Here is a 23,896-nt window from a genome sequence, read left to right on the forward strand (position 1 = left end):
GAAAAGTAATTAAAAAACTACATGACAAAATAATAGTGGCTCCGGCCAGTAATACGCCCGGCCCTGCTGCTTGGTCCTGCCACCTGGTCCGTGTCCCGTAAAAGTTCCAGAGACCGTCCGCACGAAGAACAAAATGGTGTAAATTGGCTGAAAACATTGTTCGGTTAGCGTAAACTTAAGAAAAACAGCTTCAGTGCAATTCTTTCCATCTAAAATCGCCGCTGACTTTTCACGTGAAGCAGGAGGACTACAGATTGAGCTGTTTGTACTACAAGTCAGGGTAATCGTGACGTCACATCCGGCCACTGGGACATTCCCTTTCCGTGTAGCCGTCTTCTGTTAATTTGTTTTTGGCTATGTAAATGTGTTTTGCCACCTGCAGTTTTGTCTTTGCACTTGTACAAGTGTTTCCGAACGGTCAATTTTTTTTTAGATGTAAATTTGTTTCCCTATAATGTATTTTTTTTCTCTAAAATGAAACTTTCTCTCACCTAAAATCTAACTTATTTAAAATGTGAATTCTTTTCCTTAAATGTAAATGTGTTTTTAAAAATTTAAACTTTTTTTTCCAAAAATACATTTGTTTCATAAAATATAATTTTGTTTCTTCAAATGTTATTTTGTTTATTTGTTCATGTAAATTTGTTTGCTAAAATGTAAATTTGTTTTTAAAAATTTAAACTTTTTTTTTCAAAAATACATTTGTTTCACAAAATATAATTTTGTTTCTTCAAATGTTATTTTGTTTTTTATTTGTTAATGTGTTTTTGAATTGTAAATGTGTTTTGCACTTCTCAGCCACCGTAAGAAAGTCCTCCCTGTGGTGAAGCAATACGGACAGAGGGGAGGTAAGTTTCTTTTTGCGCTGGCAGTTTATGGACATTTATGGAGAAGAGCAGCAGCAAGAGCGGATCAACGAAACGCAGGCAGGGATTGAATATGATTGTTTCCTTGTCAAGAGCTTATCATTGACAGATGGGAGTTAAACAAGGAAATTGTTAGGGTTTTGGGAAGGGAAAAAAATTCCCATATTACATTAAAGGAAACCTTTTACAAAGGAACAGATGGACACTGAGTAAAATAGCTGCACCTCATTTAAACAAAGGTTGACGGCTGTTTTAGACAAACAAAAGTGACACAGCATTTACACATGATCATAGAGTTGTGTTCCTGCACGTGACAGGAACACAACTCCTAGCCTGCAGACCGTGACACCTCACTCTGCAGGCTAGGAGTATTTCAGAAGCAGTAACTTGTACAATCCTCATGCTATTTCACATTTTCAAACTTCCCTGTAAAAGTGGCTCCCTTTTATTTGATAGCCTCCTATAAAATCCTCTCCAACCTACAAAAAACACCCAATTTCTAAATAAAGGCCATCACTATAAGAAATCCAGCTGTCCTATCAAGCTGTTTATTTAACATTTGTGAAGAGACATTGCCAAGACAACCAGGCACCACACCAGTCAGATCAGGGGTAAAGCTGTTGAGAACAAAGGACAAAAAAGGCCAATAGTAAAGTGAATGCTGCAAAGTCAGAGTGCAAACTCTGTGCAGTTGGATAGAATTAAAAGAAAGTTTCTTGCAAAATTCAATTAGAAACTGAACTTCATTGGTATGTATTACAGAGGTCTTAGTGTGCATATAACCAAAAAGACACCATCATCATCATCTATAGACATGGTGCTGGAAGCATTTTTCTGCATGGATGCTTTTTTTCAGTAAGAATGAGGTAAAAGGAAATAGGAAGATGGATGGAGCTAAATACAAGGTGAACCTGGTAATGCCTGCAAGACGTTAAACTGGGATGAAGTCATTCTTCCAACTGAACTTTAATCAAACAATTAGAGCTAGAATCGAATGGTTAAAGACTATCCATGTGCTAGAGCAGTCCAGTTAAATCCAGAAATAAATCCAGTTGAGAATCTGTGGCAAGACTCCAATCAACCGTTTGAATTGTCATAAAGCTTAAATGGTTGGCTATGGTTGGAAGAGACATAGCAGTGAAGCCTTGCAGGGGTAACTGCAGCAAATTGTAGTCTACAAGGTCATGAGGAGGGAAAGTACAGCTTTGCAACATGCTATTCACATGCATGTTTTTGAGAGAAATATCTTCTTGGTATTTAATCCAAAACACTGATAAATTACATTTAGCGTTTTAGTTGTAATCTATATGAAAACATTCAATGCGTATCAGTTGTTTGGCAAAGCACCCTATATGTGCAGATCTCCAGAGCATAAAGAAAAAAAGGTTAAAACAGCAGCACCCTCCTGCAGGGAAGATAAAAACGTGTCATGACTTGCTCATGCTCATTCATTTGCTAAGATTCAAATGAAACGGTTCAAAGCAAAATATCAGACACTACATGAGACACAGCTTTAATAACGTAGTAAAACAAGACCCAAAGTGTAAAGAAAGGTGCAAAGCTGAAACTTACGGATTAACAAATAAAAAGAGCACAAACATTAGTTATATATATATATTTATGGAATGCAAAAGAGGGCTATCAGGAGATCATTTTTATAACAACATAGAGGGACGCAATCTGATTCTGTCACACACACACGACACTGCCATCGCTTATTTGGTCTCTCCTCTTTTAACAGAAATGAAACTTATAGTGAAGGTGCGTGTGTCCAAATTAACATGGAGTATGTGATCATAATCAACAAGTCACAAGCTCTATATCTGAAAAACTGCACAGCACTGAAGGTAAAACTACAGAAATCCCAAATGAAACCCCAAAAAAGTCACGCAGAATATGCACAGTGAAACAGAACAGATGGGATGTGTTTCTCATTAGGCTGAAGAGCACTAGATCCAGCCTATTATTAAATCCCTCCCTCCGCCTGGCTGAGTTTCTTTTTCCCCCGTTTTAGGTCTGAGCAGCATTGATCCAATAAAAAAAAGTAAGAACACGAAAGCTCAGAAAGGGGACCTGATATGCATAGAATGCTTTCTGATGGTTGCATAAACTCTAACCAAACTCATGCAAAAGGGGGCCCAATAAGGGGTATATTTACATCTTGCAAGCCTGTTTCTAGTGAAAGAAGTGCATTCACATTTCACTGTAATCTAGATCTATGAGATGCAGAAAATGCACACAATTTATAGGGTAAACCAGGACTGCACACGAGTCTGGATCCTATTTAAAAGCCAAACGAAACCACTCTGAGCTCAATTTAACAGCCTGAATAAAATAATTTAGACCTGCCCCTTTAACTGACCTGACATGTTTCCTTAACTTTCTGTTCTTCCAGCTGGGAAGCTATGAAGCGCCAACAGGTCGGCGTTTGGCTGTTTGTGTTTTCTTGGAATACGATATCTAGTTTCTCTTTGAGTAGTAAATTTAGTCAGGAATGTTCTGACAAATCCAAAAGTAAAATGGGGGGTCAGGGTGGACAATATGGTGGATCACAAAGTAGTACAGCAACAAACAATAAAAAAAAAATCAACATTTATCTGTGTGTTCAAAGAAATGTATCTGCATTATGGCAAAACAAAGAATAAAACAGATTTATGTATATCAAAATTATTATTAGCTCAAAGTTAGCTTTACATTTCCTTTCTAATCCACTCATTACAAAAATATTCTTTATCAGTGAGGTGTTCTCACCCTGAACAAAAGTCTGATTCCTTTTAATTGTACTACAGAAGGATAATCAGGAATGATGAATTACATCAAAAGGAAATTTCATGAGTGTTGATAGGAACAGGTCTGTCTGCATTTGTCAGCTATGTTTGCACATACGATAATTAGATGACAGGCTTGATGGTCTTGGTAACTGCAAACAGCCGGCGGCACATTGACAGATGTGAGGCATGATAGGGTGTGCAATTAAACAAGGCAACTGTTGCTTAAGAAAAATGAAATAATGATTGTAACTCAGGAGGCTCTCTCTCACTACCTATCTCTCCCTTTATATATATATATTAGAAAACACATTTCTCAAGAAAAATGCTCAAATATAGCTTCTTCAATAGTTTCTGAGTAAAGATATGAATCACAGCATGTTTCCAGTGGAATTTGCGCTTTCAGTTGTGTTCTGCAGAAGAGCCTTCATTTTATAAAAAAACAGAAGTGGCCATGTATGACTTCAATGAAATCAACTGATTTATCTCTAGTTCTTTTTTTTTCACATGAAACCTCCAGGAGAGCTTTGAATTTCTGTTTTTTATAACAGAAAAAAAAATCACTGGATTTCTGAGTAAGGACAGAAGAAAACAACGTACAATAATTTCCATGAGTAAAGTTTAAATGTCGTATTTATATGCCTGATATACAAAGTGCAGAATCTGACTGTTACAGTCACCACTGAAAAAAAACACAGTTTTTTAAATTAATCATATTTAGTTACTTTAGCACATTTTTTTATGTCCTACTCTGCTAACGTGAAACAAATATTTTTAAGTAACTAAATATGATTAGGGCTGCTCAGTGCCTTGCAGCAAGAAGGTTCTGGGTTTGATTCTCGGTCCGGGGTCTTTCTGCATGGTGTTTGAATGTTCTCCTTGAGCATGCGTGGGTTCTCTCCAGGTACTCCGGCTTCCTATCCACAGGTTAATTGTAACTTTTGGGATTTGGTCCTTTTTTTTTTGTCAATTAATAAAGACATTTTTAGAAAGATGTGGTGTTAATGTTGTATTTTTTTTAAATAATCAAGGACAAGGCTCTGTTTATGAGTCTGTTTCCTAAAACTGGCCCCAGGCAAATGTGTCTATTCTAAATCTGGTTTTATACTTTTTAGTTTCTATTATACATGCATTTTCTTATACTTCTTATGCAGTTTTGCAATTTAAAGAGTAAAAATGTATTTTATTATGAACATTTTAATTTTATTATTATTATTAATTCTGGTAGACTTGTCTGTGTGACTGTGATGCCTGCATCCTGCATATAATACATGCTTTTAAATGCGTGCATATGATAATAATAATTACAAAAGCTGAAGCCATGGCGCCCAGACTTGGAAGTATTTAGGAAACACTCCAATTACTCGAATCTGTCACCTGTCTTTCTGTAAACGCCCTATTGTCATGTGGCTTTGCGGTTAAAACAGAGTTCAAACGAAGTGAAAGATAAGTCGGGATAAGAATCGGAGCAAAGAGTTTCACTTTCATTTTATGAGAAACTGTAGGACTGCCGCTAAATAACAGGAGGCGCATAAGTCACGTGTTGTTGTTCAGGGGACGGGCTGTGATCGCTACATAAAGACTGTGGCAGACTTCACACGCTCATACGGGAAAGCAAACGAGCCGACGGCTGGGAGCCACAGCCGGATGAGGATCTATAAGAGCAGAGGCTGAGTGCACAGCTGTCCTCTGACACCCTGCAGGATTAGCTCCTTGTGTTTAACCATCATAACCTTGCATCTCTGGGATTACAGATTAAAGCATCCATAACAAGCAGCTGCTGGAAACAAAACGGTGAGGATCTCCTAAAATTATTTATATGCTAAAAAGGGATTACGATGGATTATTGCTTTAAAGGAATAGGATTTTTTTTGAAAGGCTGTTTTTTTATGGATCTTGCAGTTGTGCAAATCTATATTCTGTCTGCAGTCCTGCTATAAATGGATCAAATAAATGGAGTCAGAAAGTGAAAATCAGCAGTGCATTGCTGCTGCAAACATCCAGGATCATAAACTTCTACTAAAGGATAAATCCTGTAAAGCATTCATAATCTAAGACACTCTTCTTCGTGTTAATCATTATATTTTCCTGGAATTTTGCTCCAATTTCCTTTAACTTGCTGAGTGAACCCAGACAGTAAAAGATAAATCATATGCTGCATCAGACATGACTAGGAGAACCAGAATCCTCTTTATTGGCTTTAAGTTGACTGCATGAATAAAGAATTTGGCTTTTGTATTATTCCCTTATTTCATCCTCAAAAGCCTGACAGCAGACTCTTCTCCTCCCTTTGGGGACAACCAGGATGTCAAATTATGTTTCCACCCTCAAATAGAAAAAAATTACTATATATATTTGTGTGTGTGTATGTTTCTGTATGGAGACCCAGTACACTAAATTGGATGTGGGTTTAGCAGCAAAACCACAAAATCCAGTGATATCAAGAACAGCACCGTCCTGTGGAAAGATTACATGACTAACATAGTGCACAGCATCCTTTGATGTGTTTGGGCACTGATTCCCAGAATTGGGGTCTCAAGTTAACAAAAGTGAGGGTATAACATACTAAAATAAACAACAAAAAAACTGATGCATATCTATGTTATAAAGGCTGATGAGCCAAAAATACATTTTATTTACACTTTATTTCCTGTTTTGTATTGTTTAAAAAGCCCTATGTCACTCCTAAGCTTTGCTTTTTGGGTTTAGATTAGAATAGAAAAACAGCAAATAGAATAGGGATACCTTTATTGTCCTACAGTGGGAAAATTAGGGTACTTGCTAATTAATTGCTTGATAACTAACCTGAGTTCTCCCTTTCTTTCCTTCAGGATGTCAGTGTGGTGGTTAGAGATGGGAGAGGTTTCAGGGCCTCTCTCCACTGTAGGATGGTAGCCGACAGCACAGTGGAAGGCCATGAGCGGACCGCCTTACCAAGCGCATCACCAGCACCATCATCATCACCTTCTGTGTCGTCAGCATCAGCAAACCGTAAACAGTCGGAGCAGCTTCAGCGTCAGGCTTGTCCAAATCCAAGCCTGAAATCTGCATCTGCTCGCTCTGTGTACCTGACTCATTTCCGCACCTTCACCTCCAAAGAGGACTGCAGCCTAATCACAGACACAGCTACCAAGCTCGAGCGCAGCGGCTTCTACTGGGGCCCACTTGGAGTAGAGGAGGCCCATTGCATGCTCCGCAACGCCCCCTTGGGCAGTTTCCTCATCCGCGACAGCCGACAGAAGGACGTCTTCTTCACTCTGTCCTACCACGACAAGAAGGGACCGGTCAGCGTGCGCATCGACTACAAGCGGCAGAGGTTCTCTCTTGCTGGCAACGAGCGCTCCTTCCCAACGCTCTTTGCCCTTTTGGAGCATTATATGAACTCGCCTAAGAAGAGCCTGACAGTCCCCTACAGGAAATGGGAGCCCACCCTGCAGGAGCTGTGCAGGAAGCGGATCATGGAGGTGTGCGGAGGAAAGGGTGGCATTCCAGAACTGCCTGTCACGCATGTGGTCAAAGATTTCCTGTTGGAGTTCCCTTACAAACTATGAACAGTCTGCATAATGTTTTGGCTGTATTGTTCTTGATTTCAAGATGGCAGCTTTCACCAAGTAACGGTACAGCAAACGGGTTGATAAAGTCTCTGCATCAGGGAACTAAGGTAGAGACTACATCACCGTGGTTACTAAAAAAATCAACAAACTCCTTTTGGACTAAAAGCTGTGAACTGCTCGTAAAGAACCACAATAACCAAAGTCAAACACATGAAGGCTCCAGTTGGACATTAAACTTTCATGACATCTCAACATCTACTACCTCTAGAGACTTAAAACCCAATAACATGTGGAAGAAGCATCCTTTGGAAACGAGGAAGTATGAGAAGTTGAAAAGTGCTGCATTAAAAGGAAACTACACATCTATAGGAGCTTTTACAGAGATAAAAATACCAGTGAGCACAACTGGGACTGTTGCGGTGGAAAGTCAAAAAGTTCCAATATCCCGTCGAGCGACATTAAGGGAACGGACTTCAAAATATTTAGAGTCGCTGTGGAGGGAGCGGTTGAAACCATCGCATGCTGATTTGCCTATGCGGCACAAATTTGTAGCAGACTTAAATACTCTAAAGAAAAAAGTTTACATCGTCTCTGAATGTTCATCAGCACTGAAGGCTCAAACCGCATTCAGTGAGGGTCCAGGTGAAATCTTGTCGCAAACAGCTGAAGACATGATATTCATTTGTAATGTACTGTATACAGAGGTGCTGACCACCTCTTATTTAACTGTTTCTGCCAAACAGATTTGATTGTTTATATATTTTCTACTCTTGTGTATTTTTTAAATAATATTTTGAATAAAATATATTTAAGTGAAGCTTAAAGATTTTCCCCTTTCTTTTTTTTTTTTTGGAGTATCTTTACCTTCAGTTGCATCTTATAATGGAAGTTTTGTTTGGGTCAGGTGGGAAGAGACATGTCGCAGGACAGACAGAAAGTGTGGAAGGTAAAATACAGTATCATCACCGCACTGACTCATCTCTGTAGGGCAAAGTGACAGGTGGGTGGGGTTACTTTGGTAGTAAATGAACTGTTACCCTTTTAAAATCACACTTACCAGAACCAGGGGATGCGATGACACATACCAACGTGTGTTATAGTAAATCTATAAATGTGCGCACAGATTAACGTTTCTTCAAGAGGAAGTGGGATATCTTTGAGGGTTATTGGTTAGACGGGCATGCTGATCCAGATTAGACAAAGAGGCCTAATTCAGGGTTTATTGTAGAATAAGAAAAAGGTCCAGAGGTTCTGCAAAGGCTTAAAAAAAGTGGCACCTGAATGTCACATTTTAAAGAGGCCTTTTGTGTAAATATTGTGTAATGACAGGCGTGTTTGAACAAAGGATCACAATGCGTTTTCAGTTTAACAACAGATTTAATCAAAGTACATCTTCAGCCTCCGCTGAACACCTTTCCATTGTGGTGTGTCTGGCAGCTTTTTAAGGTCAAAAGATTTACCAGAAGCCTTACTCACCGTCATGGTGTTAATCAGCTAAAACTGATAGCTTCCTCAAGACTTTCAGGAAGTCTGAAACTTGTTTGAACAGAAACAATATAACAGCTGTTGTTCATTCTTGTCAGTTATGATGAATGGAGTCAAAGTAGTTTCCTGAACTATAAAAGCAGAAAAAAAAAAAAAAGCTTTCACCCTGTGAGAATCAACTTCAACATGAGGGGAGAGTGGCAAAATGTAGAAACATCAGGCAAAATTCACCAAAACTTACCACAGTTACTGGATAGGGGAACAATTTATTGTTGATTTTTGGGTGCTAGCTCATTTATATAGTGATGGAGCTCACCCAATCAATCCATTTCCACCTTCTGAAATTATTTTTAGTCATACTGTATCCACAAACTCTAAATCGTTATGAAGCAGAAGAAAAAACAACATGGAACAACCAGGGAAGCGCATCATATATGAACCTAAAAGGCTTAATTCTTTTTGGGATTAACATTTGATTAATCCCAAAAAGAAATTAAATGTTGCAGTAAATCAAACGTTATTCTTTAAAACGTGTGTTGTGCAGAAGGAAAAGGACTGCACAGAAAACTAACGTTTGGCAGGCTTTGGTGGCGCAGCGGTTAGCACACACTCGGGTGAGCGACTCGGGTCCGAATCTGGCCTATGGTCCTTTCCTGCCTCTCTCGTACCTCCTTACCTGTCGGCCTACTGTCCGTAAAAACGGGCCACCAGTGCCATAAAAAAGAAAAAAACATGTTTTTTAGGTGATGATAGCTGTACGCAGGAAGGATCTTCTGTAGCGGTCTGTCTTGCACCAGATCTGGAGAAGCTTCTGACTCAGGACACCCTGTTCCTGTTTAAAAAACTTCTGAAGAGGATTCTCACTGTTGTCCATAATGTTCTTCACTTTATGAAGGATCTTTCCTTATGAAATAGTTTAATGGGGTTCTAGAGGATTTCTTAGAAGCTGAGCTTTTGTAAGTCACCTTGTTGAGCTTTTGTAAGTCATTAGCTCTAATACTGTTACCCCAGCAGAGGATGGAAGAAGAAGAGACCACACCCTTCACAACAGATTTATAGAAGATACACTATATTGCCAAAAGTATTTGCTCACCTGCCTTGACTCACATATGAGCTTAAGTGACATCCCGTTCCTAATCCATAGGGTTCAATATGACGTCGGTCCACCCTTTGCAGCTAGAACAGCTTCAACTCTTCTGGGAAGGCTGTCCACAAGGTTTAGGAGTGTGTTTATGGGAATTTTGGACCATTCTTCCAGAAGCGCATTTGTGAGGTCGCACACTGATGTTGGACGAGAAGGCCTGGCTCTCAGTCTCCGCTCTAATTCATCCCAAAGGTGTTCTATCGGGTTGAGGTCAGGACTCTGTGCAGGCCAGTCAAGTTCATCCACACCAGACTCTGTCATCCATGTCTTTATGGACCTTGCTTTGTGCACTGGTGCACAGTCATGTTGGAAGAGGAAGGGGCCAGCTCCAAACTGTTCCCACAAAGTTGGGAGCATGGAATTGTCCAAAATGTCTTGGTATGCTGAAGCATTCAGAGTTCCTTTCACTGGAACTAAGGGGCCAAGCCCAGCTCCTGAAAAACAACCCCACACCATAATCCCCCCTCCACCAAACTTTACACTTGGCACAATGCAGTCAGACAAGTACCGTTCTCCTGGCAACCGCCAAACCCAGACCCGTCCATCAGATTGCCAGATGGAGAAGCGCGATTCGTCACTCCAGAGAACGCGTCTCCACTGCTCTAGAGTCCAGTGGCGGCGTGCTTTACACCACCGCATCCGACGCTTTGCATTGCACTTGGTGATGTATGGCTTGGATGCAGCTGCTCGACCATGGAAACCCATTCCATGAAGCTCTCTGCGCACTGTTCTTGAGCTAATCTGAAGGCCACATGAAGTTTGGAGGTCTGTAGTGATTGACTCTGCAGAAAGTTGGCGACCTCTTCGCACTATGCGCGTCAGCATCCGCTGACCCCGCTCCGTCAGTTTACGTGGCCTACCACTTCGTGGCTGAGTTGCTGTCGTTCCCAAACACTTCCATTTTCTTATAATACAGCTGACAGTTGACTGTGGAATATTTAGGAGCGAGGAAATTTCACGACTGGATTTGTTGCACAGGTGGCATCCTATCACAGTTCCACGCTGGAATTCACTGAGCTCCTGAGAGCGACCCATTCTTTCACAAATGTTTGTAAAAACAGTCTGCATGCCTAGGTGCTTGAATTTATACACCTGTGGCCATGGAAGTGATTGGAACACCTGATTCCAATAATTTGGATGGGTGAGCAAATACTTTTGGCAATATAGTGTATGTACTGTAGGATGTTGCTGCAAACGCAGAAGACAATCTGCTCTTTCCATTCCTGTAGATGGCTTCAGAGTTGTGTCGCCATTCACAAGTCAACCATTTGGGCTGTGTGACAAGGTAACTTAGCATTCAAACTAGGGTAATACTTGTTATTCCAACCCTAAAGAAAATGTTGGTTAAACAGTAATTATTGCAGTTATTTCTCCATTTTGATCAGGAAGCAGGCAGATCTTCAAATGGTGCTAGTTTTCTTTTTTCAAACCTAAGATTTTTAATGTACAATTAAACTACTTTATTTAGTCAAGCATACAATGGCTACTTATAAAACTACAAATGCATGGCTTTTCTTTTGGACAAAAAAATAAATAAAAAAACAACAGCTAAAACTCAATAACACTTACTTGCTGCTTTAAGAGCTCTCGGTAAAGTTGTACTTGGAAACCTCAGGAGTTTTTGTGGGGTTATAAAAAGGCTAGAACCTCTATAATTAGCTTTATCTGCTACATCCATGGGCAAATAACAGCATGATCTGTGTCCGTGGTTTGATGTAAAAATGTAAGTGACTGCATCAAGTGTTTTATTATTGTTTAACTTAAACTGATGTATAAACAGTCAATCTTTAAATGGACCTAAGGTTCATTAGGAATGGAAGTAAGTAGTACAATAATGACATGATGCTACGATCGACTCTGGAGCAGGCACAATCACAGTCAGACAAAGGTAAGTCGTTTCAGAGGTTTATTTTCTGGAAAAACACAGAGTTTGGTTGTCCTAGAAATGGGGCCACCAGGGTGGTTTAGATTGGATCATTCTGGGGGAAGAGATTCAGTGAGAAATGCGGCTTCAGGAGGAAGCTTAGATGTGAGAAAAGTTTGTGCAGGCCTTACAGTTTTCATAAGCGGGGATTTGTCCGGGGGGGAACCTGAGTCTTTCAGGCATAGTGGGAATCCAATCGGGCGGCAGTGACTCACTTTCTCTTTCTCTGATGGGTGGTCAGGCAGATGAGCTCTTTGGATGGATGCAGGAGGCAGTGAGGGAGATGGACTCTGAAATGAAGGAGGACAAGGAAGGTAAGTTCACACCAAAAAAAAAAATCAGAATGAGAGGAGCAGGTGGGTAAGTTACCACGGCGTGGAAGTTAACCAACTGGCGTCCGTCCTAGAAATCCACTCCTCTAAATAATGCCTCCTGATTGCAGCAAAGTGGCATCATCTGGAAACTCATCTTGCCAAACACACCCTGAGGAGAAGGTCAATCACAAGCACCCAACACAGAGACCCAACAAATAAGTACAGTCCATTATGTTGGTGGTGTCTAAACTCTGTCATAATTTTCTCGCTTATATAAGAAGTTGCTTATGCCATGTTAATTAAGGGTATAGAGGGATCTTTTATTTCGGGGTGGATCATCTAAATAATTGGTCCTCCAAATTGTCGATCATTCTGGTGATATGTTTGTGTAAGGCCGTCCAACATGCTGGTCCTAATACCTATGCTTTTCTGCATGTACACGTTCAGGTATACATGTGTGGTGAGCTACTGTTTCAGACAGTCATTGAAGCTCACGTTTCTCACCCCGGTTCTTTGAAAATGGCCGAGGGTCGTAAGAGAAAGCTTGTATGAGCTATGAGAACAGCAACTTTTAAACAGAGCGTGTATGTGGAGAAATGGGCTCTTGCATGCTCTTGTACGTGTTTAATTGGCATTCACTCTCAGGAGTGGGTATAGGGTTCTTTTTAAAGTGGAGAGGGCGCGTCTTTAAAAAATTAGCGAAAATTCTCCACAATACGTTTAATGTAACAATGGTAGTGACACTTATGTCAATATCTAAATCTTTGCAGCCAACTTTTCTGTGATTATCAAGAAAGATTATACATTCATAATTCCACTCATTTCTATATGGAACTAATTTTGTCCCATCCAGGTTCCCATAGTCTGTGCTGCAAAATGTAGCTTTCAGTCATTTAGACCTTGTCATTCCATTAGTTTTTTTCTTAATTCCAGTTTTTCTCTCCGCCAAGGCCCTTCTTAGCTAATCAGATTTATTTTATGAGATAGAAAAAAGTTTTGGATGTTATGACCAACCCAGGAGTCAAAACTAAAATATCCGTGAGCCTGTTGCTCTCAGTGGCGATCACGACCTTGTCCAATATCTATAGCCCTATAGATGAAATAAACAACATGCATTGTAACACCCTCTGCTGTCAGAGGTAGATAGAAACCAGAAAGAAAGTTGAAATATGAAAATAACTACATTTATCTGGAAATTTTTCAGGATTAATATTCAGACAAGCATATCTTTCAAGTAATACTATCCGGGAAACCTCCTGGTAGATACCCGACATAGCGATGTTATCACCTCACACACTTAACATTTCCACTTTCTGCGTTATGGGTCTAAAGGAAATTGCAATAACTTTTTTGTATCATTGGAAGGAAAATACTGAGAAAACATGCCATAGGGGTGGGTATATCCAGACCCTGATGGGCAGTTTCGTTTAGATGAAAGCATCCATTTATTATCATCTGGTTCAGATGTCATACATTTGTATGATTAGACCACAAATGTTTATCTTTTCACATCAGTGACATTTGTGAGAGTATGTGTCACATTGTGTGATGCAGTCTGTTTTTTTATATCTTTAGCTGTAACTTTGCCTCTCTGCCAGACTCTCAGTCATACCAAACCAGACCTCCAACGCTGAAACCAGATCTAAACCAAAAGGTTTTGTGACCTTATGGGGATTTTTACAAACTCCTTTGGTTCTAGACCAATGTAGCCAAACAGACTCAGGTGAGTCATACCGAATAGTATAGTCAGTGTGTTTCAAGAAAAGCCAGACTAGTTAGAGGATGTTATCTCAGATTAGGGATGACGGCCGCCAGAAGTGGGACAGTACAGCAAATAAGTCAGTGTTTAATACCTCTGTGACATCCTAGACTTTAACTGGTTTTAATTCTCACATGTTTTTCGTTTTACTGAGATAAATTATCAATGCATAAAATGATATTTAGGTAGAAGTTCCTCCTTCAGGCTCGGTGAAAACTGGATTGTGTGTTTGTTTCAATTTCACTCAGCTATGCTGTTATCAGGAGATTCCCGACTATTTAGAGAAGTGAAAGGTGAAGAAAGGTGTTGAATGACTTTGTGTTAGCAGCTGATTTCTAAGGAAAGCTATAATCTATTCTTTAACACAAAGGCCACTCAAAACGAAAAAAAAAAAACAAAAAAAAAAACAAGGTGTCTGAAAAGGTGAAGGTCATCCCCCAAGACTACTATACTGCAGGGGCAGGGCGCCGCCATTTTTACAATCAGTGCCTGAAATATACATCAAAAGTTAATTTGTTAAAAAGAATTTAACAAATTGATATTAAAGCCACTTACCTCAGATTCAGGTTTCCCATCTACCAATAGGGATTGGTAGATGGTTGGGGATAAACTGAAGCTATTAAATTAGGTTTAGGCATCAAGTCCAAATCATAGGATTAGGTTTGCTCAAACAGAAGTCAAACAGAAGTCATTTATTTAAAAAAGATTGAAATTAGAGTATAAATTAAAACTCCCAAATTCCTTTAAGGTATAACTGAGGATATTCGCGAGTTTTTGAAGAGTCGCCCTCTCCACTTAACACATGCAAGAGCCTGCATGAGCCCATTTATCCTCGTGCACCCTCTGTTTAAGAGCGTTTGCATCGCTCATACAAGCTTACTTTCCAAAAGATTTGCAATCGTTCCACTATCACACTCACCACCTGTAAGTGAAAATGGGGACAAGCACATAGGAAGGCCTTACGTAAACATATCACCAGATTGATTGACAATTAGGAGGACCACTTATTTTGATGATCCACCCAGAAAAAGAACATCCTCCACTATACCTTTACATATTTTGACTAAAATTATCTAACAAAAAAAGATTGAAAACTTCCTCTCAGTTAGCAAACTTCCACTGTGCACTTTGGATACTTTTGTAAAAATAGCTATTTGTCGGCAGAACTGTTAATAATTTAGAAATTCCCAACGACCCTCTGCTGATGTTCTTTAATTATCTTGTTTCTTTCCAGTGAAGTATTTTAATATTTCCAGTGGGATTACAGATCCATAAGAAACAGTGATTGAGCAGAAAAGGTCTGACAGTAACTTGCAATGGCTGGAAAAATCACTAAACTCCTCAAATCTAGTAAAAATTACATATTTTATTCGATTTTTTATTTCATTAAGAAGTTATAGCATCTTAATCCCTCTTTGATGCATGTATGTTGTTCTCATTTACTGAATGGCAACAAGCCATTCTGCTCCAAAAATTTCCTAAACTTTCAACAGAAAATATTGTAACTAAAACAAGTTCCTTTTTTCTTTTTAAAAATCTGGTTTTAAATGATGGGAAATCCAATTGAAAACCTTGATTCAGCATAAACAATATTTTTTTTTTTTTACATTCTAGCATAGTACAAAGAATGTGGAGTAGCTTTGTTGTATTTAAAGTTTTTTTTTGTATAATAGCTCAATTCTGCAAAACTCTAAGCTTATTGTATGCATTAATTTTTAGAAACAATGATTTTAATGAACCTGCTGTAGCTATGACCCTGTAGAGTTTTTGTTTCTTTACTTTGGTCAAGTGTTAAATCAGGTTTTGCTTGCTGCACTTTGAACTTTTCATTCTTCCATAACAGATAATTTTCTAGGAGGTTTGGTTGCAAGAGTGCGTGAAGTTTCACCCACCAGGACCACAGTCCGAAAGAGGTATACCCTGCTCAGGTTTCTGTTAAAAAAAAAATCAATGTCTGATGTCTGGAAGGAAAACACATATTTCCTCACATACTTAAAAGAAAAATGTAGGTTTAACCATTTGAAAAAATTGCTTTCTCCACAAAAAAAGGGATTTTTTGGTATTACTATAAATTTGTCGTTTTTTTGCAGTAATAAATACTATATACCCAAATTGAAGTTTCATTAACAAGAGTTGTCTCATTAAGTAAACATCCTTGGTGAACCGCTCATACTCAGAGCTGCCACATGTGAAGACACGATGACGTACATGATGACTCCAAAAGCACAACAGCACAGAGAAAAAAAAAGTCAAATCTATCTGTGATCTCTACAGAAAAAAAAAAAAAAAACTTAATTCATGCTGTGACTGTGGTTCGATACAGAGAAGACACACAAAGCATCGCTTCAGTACCAGGAACCTGTTCAAATTCACGCACACACACAACTAGACTTCCCTGAAGAGAGGAACCGCGATAAAATCTAACACGTACAGACCACAAGATGACTGAGGGCCCCAGCAACAGCCACAGAGAAACAGAGACCACGTCACGATCCTGGCCTCAAACCTGCTAGCTATCTCACACAGGAAGAAACATATAGTGTTTATATTCAATGGTAGAACAGCAGAAATGAAAGCTGTCAGTCGCTAAATAGACCTTTTGACTTTGTGACTTTTAAATCCCCCCCAAAAAATAAACTAAAGCTGTACATTCCAATGTTGAATAAAATAAAAATAATTATTTAATAACTTTTTTATGATATCAAGCAGGTACATTCATACTGAGACAGAGATAAGCAGGTTCTGTCTACAAACAAGTCCAGAACTGTAGACTGTTAGGTAGAATAATTTATTGCATTTCTTAATTTCTTTGTTTTTATTCATTAACAATACTTACAAGTTTAAAAGCAGAGCATTTACAGAGCATACAAATATATCATATACACATTCACACTACAATCGGATGACTGCTGAGGCTTCTGATGGCATGCTGTGGTAGTTTCTAGTGGCTTGAGGCACATGACATGTTCCTAAACCGACCGCTTACCATCAACCATTTCAGCGTGCCACTGATCCACAGCATCCTTCTGCTTTTATGTACAGCAGGATGAAAAGATCAAGAGACAGACCCATAAAAGAGTATTGCTCTGGATTTAGAAAGAAGAATGATTAAGCATTAAGATCGAAATTGTGTTCTGATAGCACAGAAAATAAAAATTGAAGCGGAAGTAAAGGAAAATTAGGAGTGAACAACAACTAAAAGGAATAAATGGGAGATTTAAACAAACTGTGTGATGCCCCCCCCCTCCCCCCAAAAAATAAAATAAATAAAAGTTGGAACTGAAGCTGAGAACAAAAACACTGCTATGTGGAGAAAAAGTAAAACATTACATTCATCTCTTCTTTTATTGGTTAATTTTAAGGTTATTGCAATAGTAAAGCTTCATTTATCTGATTAAAGTTGGACGTTAAGAAGCAGCATGACCTTAGCATGTGGGCTCTGATGAATAAAAAAACGTTTTCCTTAATTTGTTTGCCATCTAGCAGCTTCAAAAATGTAAGGTTTTGTCCAAATTTGATTCAAAGGGAAAATAAAAGAAGCCTTTTTTTTCTCACAATTTACCTTAAATGTTTGCGCTCATTGACGGAGCTAAGATCGTTACTCTAACCTATCCCAGATACCCGACCGACAAAAGAACTCCCACTAAACCATCTTCTCTTTTAATCAGACTTCAATTTCATCTGTGTTATCAGACTGAAATTAGTAAATTAATAAATAAATAAATGAATACATTTAAATACTGTTTATACTATGTGCATCTAGCATTAATTTGCATTAATGCAAATAGTCAAAACAGTGTAAGTGGTGCTTAAGCTCAGTGATCGGCCTCTAAAAACAGGCCACTAAAATGAAAACTGGACCCCATGTTGACAAAACGTCAGCTTGGGAATGGTTTTGCTGCTAATCATTTTCCATACAGATACTAAAAATCATAGCAGATCCTGTTTAGGATAGTACAAACTATGTGTATACCTTGTGTGTTTAGCATTGTAAACAATGCTGCCCTAAATCGGATGTGACCTTTATTTGAACTGAAGTATCTCATAGAAAAGTGGAAAACCTGCTCACATTATTAGCATGGGACATGTAGAAATGATAAACTATCTGAATGAATACAAAAAGCTGCTGGTTGTGTGCCTTGATAAAATTTTACCAGGCTCACGAGTGCTCAGAAAACAATGTCCAGTGTCTGTCTCTTTTCTCATAGAAGAAAAAGTGTCTTTCTTACTGTGCAAACACAAATGAGAAGATGCCTCCCAATCCACAGTGGGAGTATTACATTACACCCAAAGATCCCATGGATGGTGACATGAAAATATAACGCTGTCAGTACAGAACAGTCCACCCACCACACTGTCCAGCACTCTGCTATACATGTGTATAAATGTTCAATCCAGTTCAGGTGACTCTGCCGTTTCTTTCTGGATCTCTGAATCTCCAGTCTTCTCCACAGACTCTGTTGTTGTGCTATCTCTTTCATACTCCAGAGATCCATCCTCACCTTGCTGCTCTGCTCCTTCTGGACCCTCATCAGTGGGTGTGATCATCTCCGTTGTTTCAGTCGTTTCATCTTTAACAGTTGCATCTGTCTCTGTCTCGTCCTCTTCTCTTTCTTCATCAGCCTCCTTCTCTTCCTCTATTATGGGCGCATCTGGTCTCTGTAGAGAGTGAGTCGCAGCACAAGGATGGAGGTGTGGAGAATCGGCAGGGGGCAGCAGTGTGAGTGACTCCACACTTAGGGTGTCTGCGCTGCTGTCCGTCAGCAGCGAGATCGTGGGCTGCGAGGCCGGGGTGAGGCTTGGTGCTAGCGCTGGGACTGGGTTTGATGGAGTAGAGGGAGCTTCTCCTCCTTCCCCATCACAGCCTGAGGACGAGGATGGGGTGCGCTCCAAACAGGCACCGTCATCTAGACCAGCAAAAAGATAGACAGCTGAATTAGGAGAAGCACGTGAAAAAACTGCCTCAGAGGCTAGAAAGTAGGACGGTCTAAAAGATCGCCAAGTAGGGCTTTATAATAGCAGGAAAGAGCACATAAAAATATTAACCTCCCAACATTTTTTAACTGTCTTCCTTATACAGAGCATCACCTCCATTTTGTGTGAGCATTAGTATCTCAGCAGCTAAACATAGAATAGAAAATTCCTTTATTGTCCCACAATGGGGAAATACCACCTACCCTCAATGCCCACACGTTCAGTGTGGATATAACATAATGTTCCTAATCTATACTGCATATACTGTAAGAGCCATTCTAAGTTACATATCATGCAGATCTAGTGTTAAATATTACAAGTACGTTAAATTCCTCAAAATTGTAATTCAGCTACATTGGTTTACAATGACATCAAATTATCTGTGCTAGTTTATAGATGTCTGTTAATTAATTCACATTTGAAAAACACCCCTTCGCAGAATGTTATCATTTTATGTTAAAAGAAGTGCCGTAGTTCACTTTCTTGGTCATTATTTTTTTCACCAATAGCTTAGAAGTTATTTGTTAATAAAATCATCTTCTAAGTTTGAAATATTATACTGAAGTTTTACAGTATAAGTGCAGTTAGAGGATTCAAAGTAAAGGCCAAACTAGGTTGTAACTCCAAATGGAGTCTATTCTTTTCTCTACCGCGGTGAAACGATTGTGAACTTCATATAAGTCAAAACGTTTTGCGACAGAAGCTTCTATCCTGCACTCAGCAAACGAACATTAATATACATTCCTGCAGGGAGTATAGTGAGCCACTTAAATGGTATGAGCCCATCTAGGCTAATACAGTGCAAGTTTTAGCAAAATAAGAACCCAAGCATTAAAATTAGCCAGGGGTAAATGGAAGCTCTGGAAAATGAAGGCCTCAAGCCAAAGCTGGGTTTGAGTAATTCCGAAACCCCTCAACCAGCAACATTTGAAACCTGTTCCTGGAGAACAAAAGAAAAAGCTGCACCCAGAGGCCAAACTTTCAGTTGGTTTATTATTCACTGAATGTTTATAAAAAAAAATCTGCAGGTCATGTTTAATTTTCTTTGTCTTGGTGTGTTTCATTAAAACTCCAAAACTTCAATCTTTGGAATTATAACCAAACATTAACAGGTTTAAGGAGTAAGATTGATTTAAAAAAACAAAAAACCCAGTCTGATCTGCAGTCTCTGCATGTCATCGGTGCTGATACAGGACTTGTTTACAGTCATTTCAAAGATTTGCAACATCTCTGGAGGAAAACACGACAACATTAAGTCCAAACATATTAATTCTTTGAATTTTATACTGATATATTCTGATGAAAAAGGACAACTAATTCTAGTCTCAGTGTAACATCCCCCAAAAAATAATCCACATGATGAATGACAGAGAAGTTGAGTGACTAATTTGAAAATATGAACCGTGTGTAGAGAATCTTTCTGATTCCAAAACACAAACATCCTGTTTCTAAGAACAGACAGCTACACCCCCACTGCCTCCGTGTGTCCGCAGGAAACGAGCATCTGAGCTATGTGTCATAACATGGAATAATGGTTTTGTGTGAACTAACCGTAACATGCAAAGAAATCAGCTACATTCTGATCTAGTGATCCGACACCTAAAATACATTAAAGCTGTCAGGTGAATGTGTGATGACACAGCACTTATGAATGGTTTGAAAATACAGTTTTGAGGTTTTCATTTGTAGTAATTTAACAGCTTAAGGCCTTTGCGTAGCTTATCTTATTCAGCTGTTTATCAACTCATGTTTTGCTTGCAAAGCTCTATATAAAAAGCGGGTACTGGCTGTGTATGTACGTTCTCACATACACCACATATAGGCATCCTATAGTATGCTGTAACAAACATTTTCACAATGCCGAACCACTAAAAACTACTGTGGTTTTGGTGGGTTGCAAATATAGTCACATGAGATAGGACATGAGTACTGAATGTATATATCTGCACCGCAGTGCTACATCTCTCATTAGCTGGTCTTCTAAACAAAATATACACAATCTTTAATGCAGAATTAGTTATTTTTCTTAAATAACGACTCCTTTATAGATCCAGATCTGTATATTTCCCAGCTTGTCTATGTGTTTATAAAGTTGGAGTTCAGTGTATGGATTACCTGAGGGGCTCTGAAACGACGCAGAGCTTGCAGTAACAGAGTCGCATCTCCCTGTGCTCCCACTCCCACTGGAGGGAGGTGACGGGGAGGACAGTGGGGAGGGGCTGTGCTGAGGCACACAGTGGGCCACTGCAAAACCTGCAGGTGGTGAGACATAAACTGACACATTTTCACCATGTAATACCACTTCTGAAGCATTTAGAAAAGGCATACATTTACATTTTTAGAACCTTCTCTCCAGTTTTCTGGCTTGTAACTTATTGATATCTTAACTTAGTCCACTTGAGAGAAAAACAGCATTAGCAAACCTCCATAGACTCAGGAGGAAAGGCAAAATCTGATCCATATCCTGTGAATTACTACAGTGATAAATAAGTCTTTGACACAAAAACTGGATTACAAAACACTTTTAAGGTAGTATGTCTTACCCAAAAGAGTCAGCTCTTTCATTTCTCATTACAACTTCACCTATGACTAATCCAGGTATTGGACAAGTCTCACCTTTCTCACATAATCAGTCTGGGTTTTCTCATTAGGGTTAAGATGCTCTACAGTAACACAGCTATCTAGATTCCTAAGATACTAAAGTCATAAACTGGGACAAGCTGCAAGGTAGGGCTGGTATACATGCAGAGTCATCCTACATACTTACATGATAATATCATCCTTTTTAAATGGGCATAACTGAAACAGCTGTTTTCAAAATTACCCATATGCTCTTTAAAATGCAACATTCTGCCTTTTATTTCCTTTTACAAGCTGTTGGACAGTTTTCTGGCTCCTAAATATAGAATTTTTCCTTTATTCTACAATCCATTAGTTGAAGGCATTTCTAAAAACTACAGCTTATTTATAAGCTTATTTTTGGCTTATCTTCACAGTATGCTTAAAAAAAACAAGATGAATATTCAATTCAATGACGAACAACAGAAGATATTTATCACAATGTAAAATTTTACATCTTTAAAAATAAATAAATAATCCTATTATAAACCCAAACTCCAGGATTTCATTCCAGTCTGTTTAAGACACCTGGTTGCACTGGATTGTATCCACAGGAATCACTACAGCAACATCCAACTTGTCTTGAGTTCTAATCACCTAAAACTTTCAATACTTAATTAAATTTTCACTTCAGTCATGTTTTAGTCTGTGTTTGGCATAACATCACAGTAAAGCAGACTTAAGGTTGTGGTTATAAATCATAAAAACACGATAAAATGTGGAAAAGTTCAAGGGCTGTTTTAAAGCCACCGTATCTAATAAAGGCCAGGACAGGGGACTTTCCAGCTGCTTCTAGCAGAGCTGTGCTTCTGCTGAAAACCTCTAATCTATGCCTGCAGGGTGGAATATTATCACCCTTCTTTGATGCTGAAGGTCAAATTAGAAACTGATTTCCACTAATTTGGAGTTCAGAGCATTTCAGAATAAGCACTTTAAAGCAATCTTCCAGTTATCACCTCGATCCACTCACATACTGTATATTTTTCTGTCTGTTTTTTCTGTATGTTTATGTCACCTGGCACTTTGTCGACTGAGGCGAAAACGGATCTGTTTGCTGTGGGATCATTGGGCGCTCGTCTAGACTGTTCGTAGAATCGGAAAGGCAGGCCGCTGGGTGAGGCGCTAGCAGTCTGACCGAAACCCAACACCTCTGTAGCGCTGGGCTGCACCGGCAGATCCAACAGGGCTAAAAGCACAGGGAGTAGAAAAATGACAGTATAGTATAGAAATAATGGCTATATCAAGAAAAAAAGGACCGGATTTATCCATAAGGAAAATAAAGATGTTTTTAAAATTCATCAAGCTGAAAAACTGTAACACTGTTTCTGTGAAACTCTGTTAGACAAAGAAAATAAATCTAAAACTGTTACTAAGAGTTGTGGTTATTTTTGTAGGCATCACATCCTTCTCAATTTGCTGAACTAGGCTAGATTTTGTGTTTTGTTAGTTTTGAGCATATTTCTACAGAATGAGACCATATTAAGGGGAAGTACAACAACTCCTAGTGGAGTTACCAGTACTTAAAACACAAATGGACCAACGTTAACAGCAAGCAGGGAAAACAGAGCCAGTACAACCGTTTACAAAAAAGAGTAAAGGCTGGACTCTGCAATATTTAAAAGCATCTCACCCATCACTCAACTGTTTCTTTAGAAAAAAAAAAAAAACGTTGCTCTCGTTCTCCATTTAATAATCAACAGGAAGTTCAGAAGTCCAAGAAAAACAAGCTTGAGCAAAAAAATGACTTCTATCATGAGGACGTTTGAAGAGAAAACAAAAAGTTCCTGTCAAATGATCATTAATACTGATGATAAATAATTTAAGTTTTGGTTTTATAGACATCTTTTTGTAGATATTTAAGATAAGCTTCCTCAATTTAATGTTGCTGTATTTTCTCAGACACTTATATGGGCTTTCATTAATAAAAATGTATAAAAGAACAACAAATAACAAGCCAAAAAACAGTCTGTGCTGATATGATGATCACATTATATAATATTGTTTTCTTCAAGTTGTCGTTTTCCAGTAAAGACTTCATTTGACCTCTCTGTCCTGACAGATTTCCTTAAAAATTCAAACCCCAAGTTCCCTGTTTTTATCATTTCATCCAACCACATCTGGAAACAAAACCCTACATATGACACTTTGCTAGACTATAAATTAGGGTCCACCCATAGCATGTGGCTTATTCTTATTATAAATATTCAGACCCAATTATTACTCCTATTTTTGTCTAATGTGATTCACACCCTTCTTCTCTCCATTCCATTTCTGGTTTAGTTTATAATTACCCATAATTCTCTGAAGTTATTGGTCTTAGAATCTCATCTAGATCCAGTTTACTTAGTGCCATCCTTCATCGTCCATTAAAAAAAATCTCCAATTTAATTGTTTAGTGTATTTTAACATTTGAAAAGTAAACTTTGCCATATATATTATAGTTTTACATGTAATGCTGTTAATCTCACTCAAGTAATCTCAGCTCATCC

General features: G+C 38.7%; 2 protein-coding genes across 8 annotated transcripts in view; one reads left to right on the forward strand and one right to left on the reverse strand.

The window, feature by feature from the left end:
- The first annotated feature begins 5,220 nt into the window (after positions 1 to 5,220).
- socs1a (suppressor of cytokine signaling 1a) lies at positions 5,221 to 7,333 on the forward strand. Its single transcript, XM_038280296.1, has 2 exons — positions 5,221 to 5,428; positions 6,466 to 7,333. Exon 2 carries the CDS (start codon positions 6,523 to 6,525, stop codon positions 7,183 to 7,185), a length of 663 nt encoding a protein of 220 aa, XP_038136224.1. The 5' UTR covers positions 5,221 to 5,428; positions 6,466 to 6,522; the 3' UTR covers positions 7,186 to 7,333.
- A 9,248-nt stretch (positions 7,334 to 16,581) lies between these two features.
- The window catches only part of clec16a (C-type lectin domain containing 16A), a 54,889-nt gene continuing 47,574 nt past the window's right edge, over positions 16,582 to 23,896 (reverse strand). For 6 of the 7 annotated variants that reach the window (XM_038280347.1, XM_038280344.1, XM_038280346.1 and 3 more), the window contains 3 exons: positions 22,423 to 22,593; positions 20,904 to 21,041; positions 16,582 to 18,721 (listed from right to left, as the gene is read on the reverse strand). In XM_038280347.1, coding sequence (XP_038136275.1) covers positions 18,204 to 18,721; positions 20,904 to 21,041; positions 22,423 to 22,593 — 827 coding nt within the window. In that variant the 3' untranslated portion in view covers positions 16,582 to 18,203. The remainder of the gene's footprint in view (positions 18,722 to 20,903; positions 21,042 to 22,422; positions 22,594 to 23,896) is intronic. The other variant, XM_038280343.1, reaches the window with a different exon arrangement.

The sequence above is a fragment of the Cyprinodon tularosa genome, unplaced genomic scaffold, assembly GCF_016077235.1.
Source record: "Cyprinodon tularosa strain WSP-4 unplaced genomic scaffold, ASM1607723v1 ctg159, whole genome shotgun sequence".
Lineage (NCBI taxonomy): Eukaryota > Metazoa > Chordata > Actinopteri > Cyprinodontiformes > Cyprinodontidae > Cyprinodon > Cyprinodon tularosa.